Genomic DNA, 17,764 nt, shown 5'->3' with positions numbered 1-17,764 from the left:
TTTTTTTGGTTTTTTTTTTTAATGTAACCATGGCAACATGTGGTGGATTTGGGGGCGTGGCAGGAATCACAGCAACAAGCCATGTGACATCGTCATGAAGGACACATCGGGGCGCAGCATGCAATCACAGTGCAAAGCAAGACAGCGTTGGGAAAAAAAATAAACAAGAGAGAAGGGGAAAAGCCAATTACAATTATAATTAAGGAAAAAACCAAAACATTCTCAACACTTAGTACATTTATAAGCAGAACAATGATGTATTAGACTCCGAGGGCCAAATTTCCAAAGGGGGGAGAGGGTGGGTGTGCTAGCAAAAGCCCACGTCAGCTCGCACCCGTGGGGAGTTAGACACAGCCAGTGCACGTTCCTTTGGGTGGGGACATTTTGGCAAGCGCACCCTCCCACCCGCCTGGGAAAGCTTGTCCCCTTCCCTCCCCACCCCATCCCCGCCAGCAACCAGAGGTACATGATGCACTTTGCAGTGGCCGCCGCGGCCCTTTCACCAGGTTTTCTCGCCTCTCTCTAGCAAGAATGATGTTTCGGCACAGGACAGAGCTGGAGGCACTGCAAACGAGTGGCTGGCAGCCCAAGCTCTCTCCGTACAAATTCAGTGTGCTTCCTTTCCACCCTAATTCTACAGGATTTGGCAAAACTCCCCTCTTGCTGGGTAGGGGGGGATGGAGAGGGGAGGGGGCCGAGAGGGAAAAATACACAAATGAATCTGAACAGCTACGATTTGCAGAAAGAGCATCCGAAAGGACAACACGGCAGCAGGGAGCTCAGCAGCCTCCTGAAGCTGCACATCCTGCAGAGAATGGTGCTGGAGGGGATGTTCCAGGGCACTCATGGGCATCCCCCAAACCCAGGGGGGTTTGTGGGGCCGGGGAGCCCACAGGAAGGCCCAGCCATCCCCACAAACATGCAGCAGGGAAGCAGACTTGCCTTCCCCTCCACCCCAGCAGCCACGTCTGGCCCCGGCAGGGAGCACGCGTGCCTGCGGGCTGGGCACGCTCCAGCCACGGGACATTGGAGCATGTGGGTTAGGGTTTCCTACAGGCAGAGGTGTGTCTGAAGGGCTCAGCTCCTCATCATGCAAGCGGTGTATCCTCCCTGCACTATAGGGATGGGGAGGTTCGAGAGCAGAGTGCTTAGTCATTCCTGCCAAAGCCTTTAGACCTGCTCCCCAAAAGCCTTGTACCCTCCCCAGGGCTCCTCCTCCTGCCTCTCTCCCCCTCTGGCTGAAGCACGCACACATCTGGATGCTGGTAGTCTTGTATAACCTTGGTTAGAGGATGAAAGCTCAGCTTTCATGCACCCTACTGTGCCCCAAGACCTGCACAGGTTCTCAATAAGACCCAGACTCTGAGCCTGAACGTACTGGATCCCTGGAGCAGCAATGAGCATGTGTTCAGCCCTGTCACCTCACTGTACCCCAGGTACACCAGCAGCAGTATCTCCCTATGGTTCCTCGTACTTGCACAGCTGACACTCCACTAAAGAGATGCATCTTCAGCCAGTTCACAGTTTAAGCCCTGCTTCTTTTGCTGCACAAGCAGCACCCTGCTCAGGCAGGGCTGACCCCCGATGTGCTCCTCCTTAGTACCTTTATTACACCACTATCCTAAAATGTCCTCAGAAGGAAAACCGAAATTCCACTCTAATCCACCTGATGCCTGATAAAAAAAAACCAAACCAAAAGGATCCTCCCATTGCTATTTCCTTTTGTTGGATGACTTAAATGGGTTGTAAAGACATTTAAGTGACAAATTTTTCTCTCTGCAGCAGAACTAAATAGGGGTGGGAACACATCACCTTGAATTCTCTTATTAGTCACACGGAACACTGCACTGCACAGAAATTAAAAGAGATACAATCATTTAAGCCTCAGAGAAGACAGCGGATAGACAGTCACACCACTCAGTCACCCAGGTTCTCACTGATGCATACTAACTTGCTGTCTCTTTCAGATTAGAAAAAGTTGAGAAGTTTGTGTAGAAAAACCTACCAACGCTTGCAGTGGGTGTCATGCACAGAACTGACCCTGCACACCATGCATTGAAGCGTGGAAAGATGAACAAAAGGGATATTTCATTAGTGAAGCTTCAGTGTTAGAAATCACTTTAACTAAAAAGCAGGTATTCTCTTTGCAGCATTCAGTATTTAAGCACATGCAAACAGATTCTGCATATTGGTACATAAATAGTTTAAACTCAGTTTTAAGAGATCATAACAACCAAATTAATTCTTGAATTCTTGGGTAGTAGAGAATATATTTCTTCTCCCACCTGATATTAAATTATACGATCTATCCTAGAAATCAGGGTTGTTTGGAGTTGTTTTTTGTATCAGGTATGTCGATTTTTTTTTTCTGTTCATGTCAGCAAAAAACAAATTGCTCTTAGAGGAACATCACACTCATGTTAAAACTGACTTTCCAAAAGCAATTTACTCCTGCAAGCAGGGACTGCGATTCAAAGTCTCTAGTTCAAGCTGAAAGAGGCAGGTTTTTTCTGGACTTGAAACAACTGTAGTAATAACGCCATTTTCAATAGACATCCTGACTTTCCCCCCCATGGCAACCCATGATACTGATCTCTCAATAACTGAACAGGAGAAACTAAGGAAAGCAACAGCTCGCTTCCCCTCCCCACGGTGTGAGCTGCTACATGCCACTTCTCTGCTTTGCCTTCCAGAGCACTGCAAAGGCTAAGAACAGATCTGTAGGCTGATGCATAGGGAAAACAGGGATGCGTAAAGTAAATTCATCTGAGATCTGTCCTCTGACTGGAAATTTGCTGCTCTGCCCAGCATTAATGTCCTCAGATGAGAGCAGGTGCCAGCAAATAGACCTGTTACGCATCAGCTCTGTGCGTAATTTCATTGTCATGAGACAAGGCACAACAGCACAGTGAGAGTGCTGGGCAAAAGCTAATTTATGGTGCTCACACCAGAAATGCATGTCCTTATGTCAACTTTGGCAACTGTGACCTCAAGGAAGAAGAGCACGTAGCCAGCTCAGGCATTTGGCATTCTCAAAGGTGTCAGTGTTTCCTGCAGAAGTATTTCGCTTGGCACCTAACAGAGTGTGGTAAGGTCAGCTCAGCCCATCCCCTCCAAGAACATTTTGCAGAGCACACGGCAGGAGGCTCCTACCTCAGTCCCTCCCTCCGTCTCTCTGTACAAGACTCCACTTCCCTGGAAGAACACTTTGGCAGCTGCTGAATTCTGAGTGTCTCTAAGCGCTCTCAGAACTGGAAAGGCGCATGAGCACAGGGTTTAGGTCTCAGCTCTCTGGACCCACATTCACACCTGAGACACAGTTTAGTCTCCATATCGGACTGTCTCTAAAGCCTTTCCACTGACCCAAAGGAACAGCAAGGCGAAGGTGCAGCTACACTGCGTGTTCACCTCGAGGGGCCAGCCCAGAGAAACACCTTGTATATTTCTGTAAAGACCATTTGGCAAGTGAATACACATTAAAAGCATTGGGTGTTCTTTTTCTTATGATGCTCTGCAATGATAATAATGATACTAAAAAACAAGCCCTCAACTCTGGAATATTCCTAATTCACCCACTTACAACACTTACTACTCTAAGCAGGTTTTGTTTTTCATTTGGTTGCAGTGAATAGAGGCTAATTGACTAGTCAGCAGTCACATCTGCCACGTCAATATTCCAGTCCTATATGAATTACTGAACTGCATCTTTCAATTTTACTCTGAGACCTTAAAGGTACAATAAAAGCTAGGAGTTAAATTGCTTTTAAAAAGCTTAGGCTATCATACTGGTCAAAAGGCAAGCAAGAGGGAAATATATGCCTTTAAAGAGGATTACATAATTTGTATTTACTAAAGATGAACCGTTCCCTCTATAAACATCATGGCTGCTGGAATATGTAGGTCACTGAGAAGAAGCTCAGAAAGATACCTGCAGCTTCAAGTGAGCAGGTAAAAGACATTTTAACATGAGTATGTAAAGGTGTTACACAAGAGTCAAAGAATTAATTTGGGATTAACCAGTTTAACCATAAGGAGGAGAAACAGAAAGTATGAATTCAAGAAACATGCAGAATTTTTCTTAGTTTGACTGCTTAAAAAAAAACCCCAAAACCGAAGAAAAAAGGCTAAGAAGGGATCTTTACAAGTGAAAAGCTCTGAATAGTAGTAGGTGAAGGAAAAAAAGTCAAACAACAAACGTTAACTTTTCAGCAATTTTTAACACTGAACTACACACTGATACTCTTTTCCTAAGGACTCTTAAAATCTGTTCATTAGCTCAATGCCTTGGTCATAAAAAAGACAACTAGGATGCTGGGGAAAGCAAGGAGACACTTACCTGTAGGGATGAATGTAGGCTGTTGCAACTGCATGTTGGCTAGAGCCTGTTGGTAGTGGAAAACGCTTGGGTTAAAGACTGTGGTGGCACCATTGTTTTTTTCAAGTGCTGGCCTCTTTGGTAAAGGTTGAAGGGCACCAGGCGGCAGGGCCTGTGAATAAGGGAGTCATTAAAGACAAGTGGAGTAAAAAAGGGGCCCAGAGGTAGATCAAGCATACAATAAATAATAAGGGGTCTTGGCTGCAAATTACCTGCAAACTGTGTCAACTTAGTGAGACAGGAAAGAGGAAAGCAGCTAAACCACAGTAGAAGTGGTAGGTGAAACCACAGCTTCACTAGGTGAGCAGTTAGTAAACGTACCAGGAGAAGGGGCAGAGCTGAGAAGGAAGAGGGATGCTAAGGGAGCTTTTCTGCAGGACTGACTTGGGCACACAGGGAAAAAAAAAGCACAAGAAGGAGGAAAGGGAGAGGCGATCACCTGGAGAGGACACTATGAATAGCAGTTGCAGGCAACAAGCATTAAAAAAACCCAAAACGTACCAGCTAAGAGTAATATAGTAGATGACTACTTAAAAACAAGAAGATTAGCATAAGCAACAAATGCCATGGAAAAAAAGGGATGCTTGCCTCTGCCTGTTTCAACACCTGCCTACGTGTATGTGCGGAAGCATGGAAGCACGCACACTTGTATGCAGCTGACCCATGTGTCCAGGTGGTAAAGCAGTAGCTGTTGCCAATTATACGCATAATGTTACGTTCCTAGTAGGAACGTAAGGCTGAGCAACATGGTCAAGAACATGCCTGATTTTCCACTGCCTGCACCAGTGGCACAGCTCACCACCAGCAGATTTGAACCTGCTCCCAACTTCTAGAAGGCCTCCAACAGCTAAGTACTGCTTGCTCATTATTAACAGTGGAAAAGGCCATTGACAAATCTGGTGTTCAAAGATATGGGTGGGCCCTGCTACCAGGCAAATCCTCTCTTTTTGTTCTATCACACCACCGAGCTTCCTCCAGCCCGTCAAACCGGTTTCATGATCAGACTTGGTAAAAAGCACTAACCCAACTCAGGAACTCTTCTCAGTGAGTTACTCATCATTCACCCAAGCATGTCTCAACAGCAAAGTAGTACATCAAGTTCTTAGGAGACAGGAATGTTTCTAGTGATTTACAGCTTTTCATTGTACCCAAGCAGAAACCACATTTTTTCTCCACATTGTGATAGAAAGGGGTCCTTCTTAATTATGCCCTGCAGTCCTTTTGCACGTAACGCTCCATTGACGTCAATGAGATTTACGCACGTGGAAGTCATGCAGAATCAGGTCATTTCTGCCTAGTTGTTAGTCTACATCATGTAGCAAAGCAATGGCTGAAAAATAGGGTTATCACTCCTATTTTTTTTTATAGGTCACAGTGAAAGGTGGGCAATGCAGGAGGTCCAGCTAATGAAGGTTTAAGGGTATAAACACACAGTACTCAGAAGAAAGGACACATGTAAAGAGATTTTAAAGTGTTATGAAGATCAACACACAATAGAACACAACTGAAAGCTTGCAACAGTTCGTCACCATCTAGAAACAGGTTTCACTTTAAATTTAATTTGCTATAGGAGACTGCTCATCTGAGAAATGTTAAGCAAGATACTTCCAGGCAAAACATTACTCCATCCTATCTCTATTCTCATGGTGGTTTTTGGGTGGTTTTAATATTAAAAAAATAAAATTAGAAGAAGAAATTGCATTTGCAAAACTGCTCTCAGACATGCACACATTCTCTGCTATTGCTAGCAGGCATCCAATGCCAGCGTTAGGACTTATCTTTCCATATTTCTTCTGGCTAGTACCAAAAGACAGCAGTAAAACACAGGACAACGTTCTCAGACACAGACACCAACATCTTTTGCTTAAGATCCATATTTTAGGATGAAGTCTTTTAGGTAAAGATCTAAGAGATTCCATTTCTAGGTAAGTCTTCATTGCTATCTATGTTAAATCTGACTGTATCTACATCTCGTCTATTTAATGATGGCTACATGAATGTTCCTCCAGGCACAAGACAGACCCGCAGCTTGCAGAGACTGGGGTAGCTCCACGTACATCAGAGATGTTTTGCAGATTTACAGTGACTGAAGAACTTGCTGCTTAAATTCATGCCCCTTACTGTGCTTGATTGCTAAACATTCTTTTTCAGATCCTTCCAAAATCTGCCTCAGAAAAAAAAAAAATTACTAATTATAGCAAAGCAACTGTGCCAGGCACATAATGGACTTTTGACTCCTTGCTTCTTGGCCAAAGGCTGTCACCACCCCAAAAAGCCCATTATCCCATAATGGCAGTGCCAAAAGCAGAACAGCTGAAGGCTTTGAGACCTTGCCATGATGTCCTGGCTCTTTACAGGACAATGCCCGAGCCCAGCATTGCAGTCAGGGGGAGCACACAAACACCAATTGGCCATAGGGCTGTCAAGTCACAACAGACAACCCCATCGTTTAACATCAGCCTTCCTCCTACCCTGCTACGGCCCCTGGGAGCAAGGGAGAGAAAGGAGCTACGGCAGTCCCACTGCTGCTCCCTGAGCAGTGCCTTTGGGAAACACCTGAACAGCAGAAGCCCAAATAAATGCAACATTTCCAGAGTCTTCTAAAGAAACAAGCAGACTGCAGCAGCTGCTGTGCAGCCTGAAGGCCGGCTCTGCCATGTGGGCTCAGGAGCCACTCTCCGTCCACTTCTGGTTTGACACAGCCCCCTGGGTCACCTCTCCCATCCCGGCAGCTGGGGGAGCATTCGTACAGGAGCTTTTCCTGCTGACAACTTATTTTAGACATTAAGGTGCAGGAGGGCCCAGGGGAGCAGAAGGATCTGGCTTCACCACTTCTCCAGCCCTTGTGCTGAGGCAAGAGCTTCACACCAGGAGCACACTCACTGAAAAGTCTGTCTACAAGTGCCCGGGAGAGGTGTCTAAAATTGCATGTGATGAAGTTGGGCCAATACAGGTCCTGCACAGGATCTGGCAGGGACACAGGAGCAAACAAGTGTGTCTCATTTAAAACGGGCCAGAATTTTTATATCAGTCTCAGGACCTGCAGGGAATTTTAACAGCTCAAGGGGATACAACATTTCTGTCTTGCACCATGTCCTGGATCTGAAGGAATCCCTCAAGCGTGTCCTGCAGCACCTACAAAAGGCAACGGGAGACTCCTCATCACATTTCAACCTTACCAAATCCTGTAGCAAGTGCCTCCCCGCTGTAGGACAAAGCTAGACTAAACCCTTGTAACAAATAACTTACTTGGTGAGTTTACCTCATCCCGATGCTTGTGATTTCCCTTTGGACAAGCTCTGCCCATCACAGATGTAGCAGTAGCCTTTGACAGTAACTTTTCTGACTTTCTTTTTTGCCTGTGTGCACACAAGGGTATGCAACTTATGCAACATGATCAGACCATCTGCACTGGTGAAAGGGTTAATTCAGTTCAGTATCCATGTGATAGCCCACACTGATCCCAATGAACAACTCCTGCTACAAAAACGCCAGGCAGCCTCCCATTTTTGGTTTTTTTTCTGGAACATGAGCATCTGAACAAAGAGGTTTGTGCCACTTCTCTGCATGGCATGGACAGCAATCTTTCAGCATGACTGACAGATAAAAACGCATGGCATGCCAAAGTCAAAATTTCCCATGTACTGGATAACAACTGTCTCCTTTTTAATTTTTGCAAGACAAGAACGGGATTAAATCTTTGCAACAAACAATTTCATTGCACCTTCCCCTCAGATGACTGTCTCCTGGGAGCAGATCCCACTTTCACCCCTTTGCACTTAGTGAAGAGGGACTGTGTCTGCATCTGGCTCGCTGCTTCAGTCCAAGGCACGACAAATACAAAATTATCAGAGAGAGGGCAGAGGTAGCAACCATTCCCTGGCAAGCGGCAAAAGCAATCTGAGCAGTTTCCTCTGAAGATTATACATGCTTTCATTGCCATGGTGAATCCTGCTCTGGTGCAGCCTTCCTGAAGGGTTCAGAGAAGGTGACATATTCCAACAACGTGGTTGCAAACCTTTAGATGTTCCAGAGCAGGAAGACTATTAAAAGCAACTTATCTGACGGAGTTTTGTTCAGTGGAGGAGGTCAGGAGGGTAGGGGAGTTAAAGGGCTTTCCCATCCTCCACCAGACAGCATCTCCTTGGAGAAGTGGCTCTTGGAAAGGGCAGTGAGGCATCGTTTAGGTCACTGCCTGCTTTGGAGATGCGTCTGTGCCAACCGTGAGCAGCAGGGAGTGACAGGCTGTTAGGTCATTTATGGCATAATTCCACAACAGCTGGCGGAAGCTGGTCCCTAGCAAGGCTTCCTACTGTTGCTGTCTAAAGCTCCAATAAGGAAGCCCCTTGACTACTTAGAAAATACCAAAACAAAGTCTTCAGAGGGGAAGGGAGCAGATCAACGTCTGCTTCCCAGCTCTGGGAATGGGGAGCAACATCAGCTTCAGGGCTCTCCTGTGTCCAATCTTCCCTTTCCCCCCTACAGCTGGGCAACAGGAGCCATTTTTTGTAGGATGTACTAGATCACTTGTTACTTGGGGAGAATGGCTACGAGTTGTCTTCTATGGATCCAGGACGGACAGTAGACTGCGAGGATGGCTTTTGCCTCACTAATGAGTGTCATGAAGACAGGTAAAACATATTTAAGACTCAGAAAATGATCAAAGGTAGCTTATATGAAGACAGCTTGCAGACAGAAGCCTGGGGAGTGGATCCTGTGCCTGAGACTGAGGCAAAGGCACCCAGAGTGAGGTCCCTTTGCTGACACTCTGTCCCACTGCAGGACGGGGGGAGGAACCAGAGACAGAGCCAGCTGCAGCAGCAGCCATCTCCCCAGCGTGCCGAACGTGCGACCACAGTCCTGCACTGCACCTGCTTCAGTTCCCAGCATAGATCTCTGAGGGTGCTGCTTAGCTCTCTCCCTCCTAAATTTGGGCTGTGCCCATTGCACAGATCACCCTTCTGCAGGGCACTCCCAGCATGACACTGCCAGGCAAGGCTGCGCTGTCGGGCATACCACAAGAAGTTGCTGGATCTGTCCTGCACCACCCAGTCCTCTGGCACATCCAGCACACTGCAGACCTAATGAGTTAAATTCTCACTGGAACATTGCATCTTGCAACTCCAAAGCTGCCGCTGTTTGGAAAACACTTTAAAACCCAGAGCTGCGTCCCCCCAAGATTATTCACTGCCTCCAAAACACATCCAGGCTTCAGGAGGAAAAGCTCAGATGGTTAATGGATGGTGTGTGGGGCACAGGATTGGCATGTCTGAATGCACACTGCAACATTTCTGGCCGGGATGGGCAGTCTCCCCAGGCATTAACACAACAGACCAAGTGCGGAAGGCTTTCCATGCAGACTAAGATGGCTACGTGCAAAGCAAGAAGGTGAAAGGTCCAAGTACCAGGTCAAAGGTTGCCTCGAGCGGTCGCTTCAGTGATCTGACAGCTGGCTGAGTCTTAATTAGCAGGCAGCGAGCACATGATGGCAATGGGCCAGGGAGTGGGGGTCAAGCACAGTAACAGAAACAGCGAGCAGAGGTGTGTCAAGGGAGCAACATTTTGGGGAGGCGAAGAGAAAAAAAAAAAGAATGTATTACACAACATATTAAAAAGATGAGGCATGCACAACGTGGAGTGGCTGAGAAATTACCTGGCCTAGTGGCTAGTCAGCAATTTTGCCTCCGTAAGTTTTAAAAGTAAAGAAATGTCATCATGGGACACATGCTTTAGAGCATCTTCACTGCGGCTGGCACAGCGGGTCAGAAACGCTCAGGGATTAGCACCTGCAAATGGACCTGCACCGGGCTTCAGCCCTGATTCTGCAGCTACACACCATGCAGAGGGCAGCAGGAACTCTTCTAGCAAGGGAAGGGCCATCAGTAAAGAAGGGATGTTCAAGCACATGCTTAGGTGCCATCCTGAACTGGGGACTGAGCCTGACACAGTTCATCTGACTGTGCTGCACTGACTTCGGCCAAGCAGGAGTGAGTAAAGCTACTACTTGTGCATGTCAAGTAACTGCAGGATTCAGACTCTCAGAAATATTGTCTGGATTTAGATTTGAAGTCATTCCAAACCTATTTTAGAAGGTACACCCATTTGTCTGGCATATGTTTTTTGATACAAGAAAACTGGGCACCATTCTTCCCTCTATTAAAGTCTTATTCCTGAACAGGTACAGTAAATGCATCAAACCTTGAAAAGTCAATGAATAATGTAAGCTGTTTTGGTAGCAGGGGTGGATGCAACAAGCCATCAATAAATATTTTAAAGATTCTAGCTAACAGCATACAAATAAGGTTAATTACATTTTTAAGAGAAGCCAGCAGCATGAATAAAACATGCACCAGCTTTGGTTAAGTAGCAATGTCCTAGATAATTAGTGAAGAAGTAAAGACTCAATTGTAAAAACACAAGAGCTCCATTTCAGAAGGTTTTTTTTCAACAGACCTGGGCTGCTGTTTCAACAACAATAAAAATAGTAAGAAATCTAACAAATAAGCTCTGCAGGACAAACAAATACTGCAGTATAAATTGGTTTTTCAATTACATTCCAGGTAATACTGATGCTAAAAGGAGGGCAGTCGCTTAATTTCTAGAATCTTCCCAGTTTTGCATTAGTTTTCACCACGAATGAAAAGCAACCTCTTTCACTGTCTTTTAAAAAAAACAGGGTATTTAGAAAAATTTTAATAGCCTTACTTGTAAATCAAAAAGTATGCAAGAGTCTTTTTAATATTAGTTATGAAAAAAAAATAATCACCAAATGGGACCTCTGGAGATCATCTAGTCCAACACCCTTCTCAAACCAGGGTCAGCTAAAGCAGCTTGCTCGGGACTGCATCCAGGTAGGTTCTGAGTATGTCCAAGGACAGAGCAACCTGTTACAGTGTTTGATCACCCTCATGGTAAAGAAGTTGGTTTTTTTTTTATGTTTAAATGGAATTTCCTACATTTAATTTTGTGCCCATTGCCTCTTGTCCTTTCACTGGGCACCACAGAAAAGAGTCTGCCTCCATCTTCTTTGCTCCCCCCATCAGGAATTTATACACATGGGTAAGATCCCCCAAGCCTCTTCTTCCCTCCCCAGCTCTCTCATCTCCGGAATAAATAGCTGTGATTAAACCAAATTCAACAGAATGGCAAACATTTACTCCAGCTAGGAATTTGATCTGGTAAATCTTCCTTGACTCATTTTTAGAACTACAGCTATTAGAATTCACAGTTCAAATTAAAATGCAGGTGGGACCATCTCTACCAGGTCCAAAGTATCAAACAGGTCAGGAAATCATCCTTGGTTTGAGTCTCGTCATTTCACTAAGTCTTGACAAAAGTATCAGGCACAAGTTTGCTAAACTTGAACCACTGATATCTTTGTCTGCTTTTAAGTCAGTGGAAATTTTGCCACTGACTTCAACAGGCCAGGATCTCCCTGCAATGGATGGGCAGTCTTTGCTTTTGTTGTGTACTGAGGAAGCTAAACTGACACCTACGACTTAGCCAGGGAAGACACTGGTTCCAGGTGCTGCTGCACTTGTGTTCATGTTACCTCATGATGTCATGTCAGAAAATCACAGGGTTTGCCACTGTGTCCCTAACTGGTGAGATGTACTATGCCACTTAGGGCTTCATGCTATGGTGAGCACACAGAAAGGATGAAGAGATGGGATTCAGATTGCACATGCTCTCACCTCTCCAGTCAGCCATCTACAAAGCACTCTGCTTTTCCACACATAACACATATGACACAAATGAAATCTCTTAGCAATAAAAATACAGCTTGATAAGAGCTCTACTTACCATTGCAGCTGCAGCTGTCTGGTTCACCTGGTGTTGAGCTGCCTTGATTTTGGCTTGCAGGTGTGCAGGGGGATGAAAGTACTTGCATTTCTCCCTAGAGCATCGACCTTTGATGTAATCCATGCAAACTGTAACAGTATTTTCATTTGTGTCTATCATTGCAATATCTATAGGGTGAGCATAGCGGCAATCATTCTCACCACGTGTGCAATTTCCACGCTGAAACTCTCGACAAACCTTAAAAGAAAGTCACATTGTTGAGCAGAACATCAAGTTACTCTTCATTCGGTATTTTCAATACAGAATATCAGTTCAGTTGGCCACATTAAACTATGTGTGTATTCTAAATCCATGCTCATCCTGGGTAGCACGTATACCAACAGTCACAGGGGCAACCAGTGCTAGTCACAACTGGTTGAGGGTATGAAAAAATGAAACATGTTACCAAGGCAAATTACCAAATACAAGTGAAGTACAGAATTCATGCAGAATTGAAAATAACCCCAGGAAGTTAATGTCATTTTGCCAAAACTTTTGGAGCTCAGGATTCCTCTCCTGCCTCTAAAGCTCAATTGTTAATAACTTGATTACGTATTTGTTATGGAGCATACTCTCAGGCAGCACATGTAATTCTAAATGTTGCATGGTGCTGTTATTTGCAACAAGTACCTTTTCTTAAATACGAGGAGCCTCTTTGACATAAATAGTCTCACTGCCCTCTACAGTAAAACTCACCCTGGGTTTACATGACAGTGCATTTGATTACACTGCAATGCATTCATAAAGCATTATGAAAACTGCTAGCTTTACAAAGATCTTGAAGATCCTTGTAAGTTATGAGCAGTGAAGCATCAAAAGCAGAGAAAAAAGTTTCACAAAATGGATCTGCAAGGTTTCTTACTCTGAGGAACTACGAGAAATTGTTAAGCACTATAGCGGGTGGTGCAGATCATGTACCAGTACACTGAGTGTGGGGAACGGTGAAGCAATCAGCAAGACAATATAAAATACATAACACAAAACAATGTGTTTTGAAATTACACCCTTCTCTACTACGTTCCTGTTTTATAATTTACACCTGCAGGGGCCTTTGAATTCAGGTCCTCAGCCCTTATCTCCTGCAGAGCCTCTGCTTAGGGTTTGAAAGACATTTACAATTCCTCCAACACTAAGTTCCAACATGCCCAGCCAACCTGGGGCGGGGGGGGGAGAGGAGGAGACGTCTTTCCAATGCCCCGTTATCCAGCATTCCCAAGTGTAATGCTTAAAGCTTTCTGTAAAAGCTCAATAAGCCCATCTCAAGACAAGAGAAGTGTCCGTTACTTTCAAAACATCTCCAACGCAACACAGTGAAATGGCAGACCATCCACTTGCATTTTTTTAAGTGTGGCAGATCACACACAGCGAGCAACAATTCCAGCCCTGCTCTAACACCCACTGAAATTAGAAGAATAAGTGCTCCCAAATTTCCAGTGCCTTCCACGGATTTGGGATCATGAGAGTCTGCTCAAGCAGAGAGCAGCAGCCCTGTGTTAGGAAAGCTGCAAGTTAAACTCTGTGCTGTGCTGCATCAGGTCATTCTAGCAGAGAACAAAAGCTGGGCCCACGTGCCCTGTTCATTCCCATCAGCAGTATTGTATCAGATGTCCAAATACCTCCAGTTTATCCGTACGCATCAGTTTCTGCCCAGCAGAGCCTCCTGGTACTGTAACAGTAGGATTTCCGGAAACCAGGACAGGAGTATTTGGTAAAAGCTCTGCAGGAACCAAGCCCATCCCCGGAGAAACATGACTCAGGTAGGGACTAAAAGCCATCGTGGGGCTCGTTGCAAGCGATGGAGTCACAGGAAACGTTGTCTGTGTATAGAAAGAGGGAAACCAAAATATTAGTTAAAAAGCTCTGTCTTGGATTACCCATCAAAGCCTTCCAGCACTTCAGTCCTTTTAAACAATTTGATTAGCAACATCAAAATACTGTGCTCTCCAATATTTTCATTTATCACCATTTTCTTGTGATCCATTTGTTTCTCCTGACTCACAGATTTGTGACTCATCCTGAACACAAGGCATCTTTATTTGCCAGATCAAAGCATATTGATGAGCTTTATAGTCTAATGACACAATTAAGGATTTCACGCCAGCAATTAGGGCAGGCCCAAATTAAACAGACTTCTTATTCCCAAACAAATGTCCCAGCTTCTGTATGTCTCCACCGCAATGCTGTACAGATGCCTCAAGGTGAGCTGTGGGTTCAGGACCTGGAAGCACATAACTCCATTAGCTACATGGTTGAATTCACGACCAGCCTGCACTGAGCTCCATGGTGTCATGGCTAGTGTGGCTCAGGTAGACAAACGGGATCATTTAGAGTCAGGCAAGGCATCTCTGCTACAGTACGCTTGGAGATCTAGCATTCTGCACATCTGGGGTTTGTTCCAGACTGCCAACAGCCTCCAGGCAAAAGCAGTTTTGCAGGAGCATCCCAAGCCTATGCTCCACGGGAATGGAGCAGGAGGACACCAAACTCAGCAGTGTTACAATGTGCCAGACCTCATGGCTTTGTCAAGAGCAGGTGGATCACAGGCTTGGAAGAGCCACAGACAGAGCATACCAGATGAGATGGCCCCGGTGGGCCAGCACAAGGTCCAGGGCCCCAGTTATGCTGTGAGGAGTGATGTCCCCATGAGGAGACAGAACAACAAGCCATAAAGATCTCAACTGCTTCTGATCCCTACATGGCGGTCAGCAGGCCCTGCAAGCGCAGCAGAGCTCCAGCGCTGGTGGCCAGAGCAGCCCTGGCCTGGGGAAGGAGCTGCCGTCCTGCCAGGCAGGTGGGATCACACAAAGCTCCTAAGCCGGTGCTCCATCTGAAGTCTGTGAACAGCCCCTACAGCCAGGGAGTTTGTGAGACTTTAAAGCACCAGATCCGAGGTGTGTTTAGGAATGAACCCAATTCCAGCTGATGAAAAATCCCCCCTGACTGCCCTGAAGACCAGAGCCTGCAAGGCTGTGCTCCTGCTCCTGTAGCAGGGGTTCGAGCAGCCCCCAGGGAAGGAGCCTGTGACTTGCACCTGTTTTTATTTTCCCTCTGTCACCTGCTCCACTGTGAACTCTGCATTACAGTTAAAGCTGCTCACATTTGCAGGCATAGGTGATGCTGTCCTCAGTAGCTAGAGCCTCTACTTGGCAATAAACACAAGCATGCTCTCAAAATGGCCTGGGGCGGGCGTTCTTTTTGGTCAGACATATCATCCTCTCCTTGCTTCTATTTTTGTAGCTCCTTGCTTCTGTTTTAGAAATCCTGTGGGTTTCGAAAAGAAATCGCACATGGACAGTGTGTTTCTCAACAGCAACTTCCTCCTAGTACTTTCATAAGCTAGGAAACACTTTGCTTGTTGTGATCTGGAAGAAGCAAGCCCACAGTAACACCAGCCAAGCTGTCCTAACCTATATTTAGCTTAATGATACCCCCCTCATAAGGTCAGAGTGACAGCAAGCAGCTCCTGAGCTGATGGGAAAGGAGATGACAGGTCAGTGCCAGGGTATGTTCCACTTTCTCCTCCACAACAAGGAGACACGGCCTCCTGAATCAGCAGCACTGGGTGCTTTAAGTGCAGCAGAACCAAATAATCCTCTCTGGAAGGATTTCCAATTTTCATTCTTTTGAGCCTAAATCAAGTCCTGCTTCGGCTGATGGGAGACTTTAACCATTAAACCTAGAGATCCTCCAGTTCACAGCTCTTTATTAAATCATTTTCTTCTTTCTCTGTGGCTCCCAGACATTTTACGCCTTTTGCTGCTGAAAGAGCTCTTTAAGGATCTTCAAACACTGTGACTCCCTGAACGTTTCAGTGAGAAGGCAGCATCCATTACACTGTTTTCTTTTGTGCAAGCACCAGTAATTGCAGTAGCATCTGCTGAACTTCTGCCACCATTCGCACTGTAAATACTATTTTAAGGAGTTTCTCCAGCCTGGCCAGTCTGCACAGGGTTATGCTGGGGCCCAACACTCATTGTCAGCATTTGTTTTGTGTTCCTGTAGTAGCCCAAACCCTGCAGCACACGTGGCGTGCACAAATGTGTGGGCAAACCTACCCTATGTGTTTTCAACACCCGATACAGCTGGAGTCCTGGGTATCCTGGCAGAGCAGGTATAGCAGAGACACTGCTCCAAAATTTCAGGAGAGCCTTTAAGGCAGGCTTCCCCTGCCTGGGCTCAAACACAACCAGGAGCCAGCCTGAGGACCTAGCTGGTTTCCTGAGATGGAGGGGAGATGTTCCTCCCTCTGCTCAAGCAGAGGATGCCAGGGCATTTGTGCAGGCAGGGAGGAAGGCTGGGGGCTTGCAACATCTCACACTGAGTGAATTCACCAGGAACTGGTGGGAAGGGGTGTGAAACATTTGCAAAGAGATGATATACAAGCCCCTCCATCAAAGCCACTACAAACTGTGAGACAGGTTCTGCTCCCTGAAACACCACCTGTAGCTCCAAGGCTGTTCCCTCAAGTGCAGCCCCTCTCCTCACTGGGAACGACAGGCAAGGGTTAAGGGAGCTGAACGCAAGCTGAAGAGAGCAGAGGACCGATGTCCATGAAGAGCAATTGAGGATCTACCCGTGATCCTGGAGACCTGCAGAGGGGTGCAGGAAGGAGCAGGATGGGTTTTTATCACTGCTGCTGGTCATTCACCCATTTCTATGCCCTGGCATCTGCTCCAGCGTTCCCAAGGTTTCATAACTGCTTCTTCTGCCCACCTGAACCGTGCGCCTGGTGCTGCTGACTGAAGTGACAGTTCTGCTCCACACCCTGCCCGCAGGCAGGGGACTGGCACTTGCAGCCATGCAGGCGTTCTCAGCGGATGCACAGCCAGAGAACAGGCAGACCTTGCTCAACACGTTAAACCTAGAAGCCGTGGGGTTTTAAAGTCTGAAGTGCGCTAAGTGCACTGAAAACTGCTCCTTTGTGAGCTGGCATCAGGGAGCTCTGTATTTATTGTGGCTGATGAGGGGAAAAGATGGGCTATGCTCATTGCCAGCCCCAACTGCCTGTCTTGGATTGGTAAATCCAGTCTGGCTCATGATACAGTACCAGTAATAAAGATGCTGCCAGCCAAATCTCTCCTCCCTTTACGTCTGGTGCAGGTCCCCTGTGCCAGGCCTGTCCTGAGGGAATTTGAGCAAGTTTCTTCCTCACAGCCAGAACTCAACTGTAATTTTTATTCCAAACAGCACTGCTCTCCTCAACATGCCTCCCCATCCACCTCTTGTTATTGCACCCAGCCAGGAGACCTGACAGATCAATATTATGACTATACCTAAAAAAAAAAAAGTCCCAACTTAGTTGCTGGTGTGCTCTAGGGCAAACCAGCCAGATTGCAAGTATGTCTTACCCCTACTGCCCTCTTTAAAGCTATTGCAAATCCAGGAAATACAGGGGCAAGTTTCCTTGCAAACGACCTTTTTTTTAACCATAGCACATGCAGACACTACCAGTAACTCCTGAGCAAACAGGTTACAGCACAGCAGCAGAGGGCTTCAGACCAGTAACAGCTCACAAGACTGGTTGAGTATTAAAATGCTTGTAAGAAT

At 46.1% G+C, this 17,764-nt stretch overlaps 1 protein-coding gene across 1 annotated transcript in view; it reads right to left on the bottom strand.

Moving 5' to 3' along the window:
• Positions 1 to 2,005: 2,005 nt before the first annotated feature.
• The window catches only part of LOC104472355 (muscleblind-like protein 3), a gene marked incomplete at its 3' end in the record, with an annotated part of 47,524 nt that continues 31,765 nt past the window's right edge, over positions 2,006 to 17,764 (bottom strand). Inside the window, exons 3-6 of the mRNA XM_010087996.1 lie at positions 13,834 to 14,034; positions 12,179 to 12,415; positions 4,337 to 4,487; positions 2,006 to 2,041 (exon numbers count right to left, since the gene is read on the bottom strand). Of these exons, the coding sequence (XP_010086298.1) occupies positions 2,006 to 2,041; positions 4,337 to 4,487; positions 12,179 to 12,415; positions 13,834 to 14,034 (625 nt within the window). The remainder of the gene's footprint in view (positions 2,042 to 4,336; positions 4,488 to 12,178; positions 12,416 to 13,833; positions 14,035 to 17,764) is intronic.

This window comes from Pterocles gutturalis, unplaced genomic scaffold, assembly GCF_000699245.1.
Source record: "Pterocles gutturalis isolate BGI_N339 unplaced genomic scaffold, ASM69924v1 scaffold16736, whole genome shotgun sequence".
NCBI lineage: Eukaryota > Metazoa > Chordata > Aves > Pterocliformes > Pteroclidae > Pterocles > Pterocles gutturalis.
Note: the sequence above shows the minus strand (reverse complement) of the source record. Positions and strands in the feature narration are given on the sequence as shown.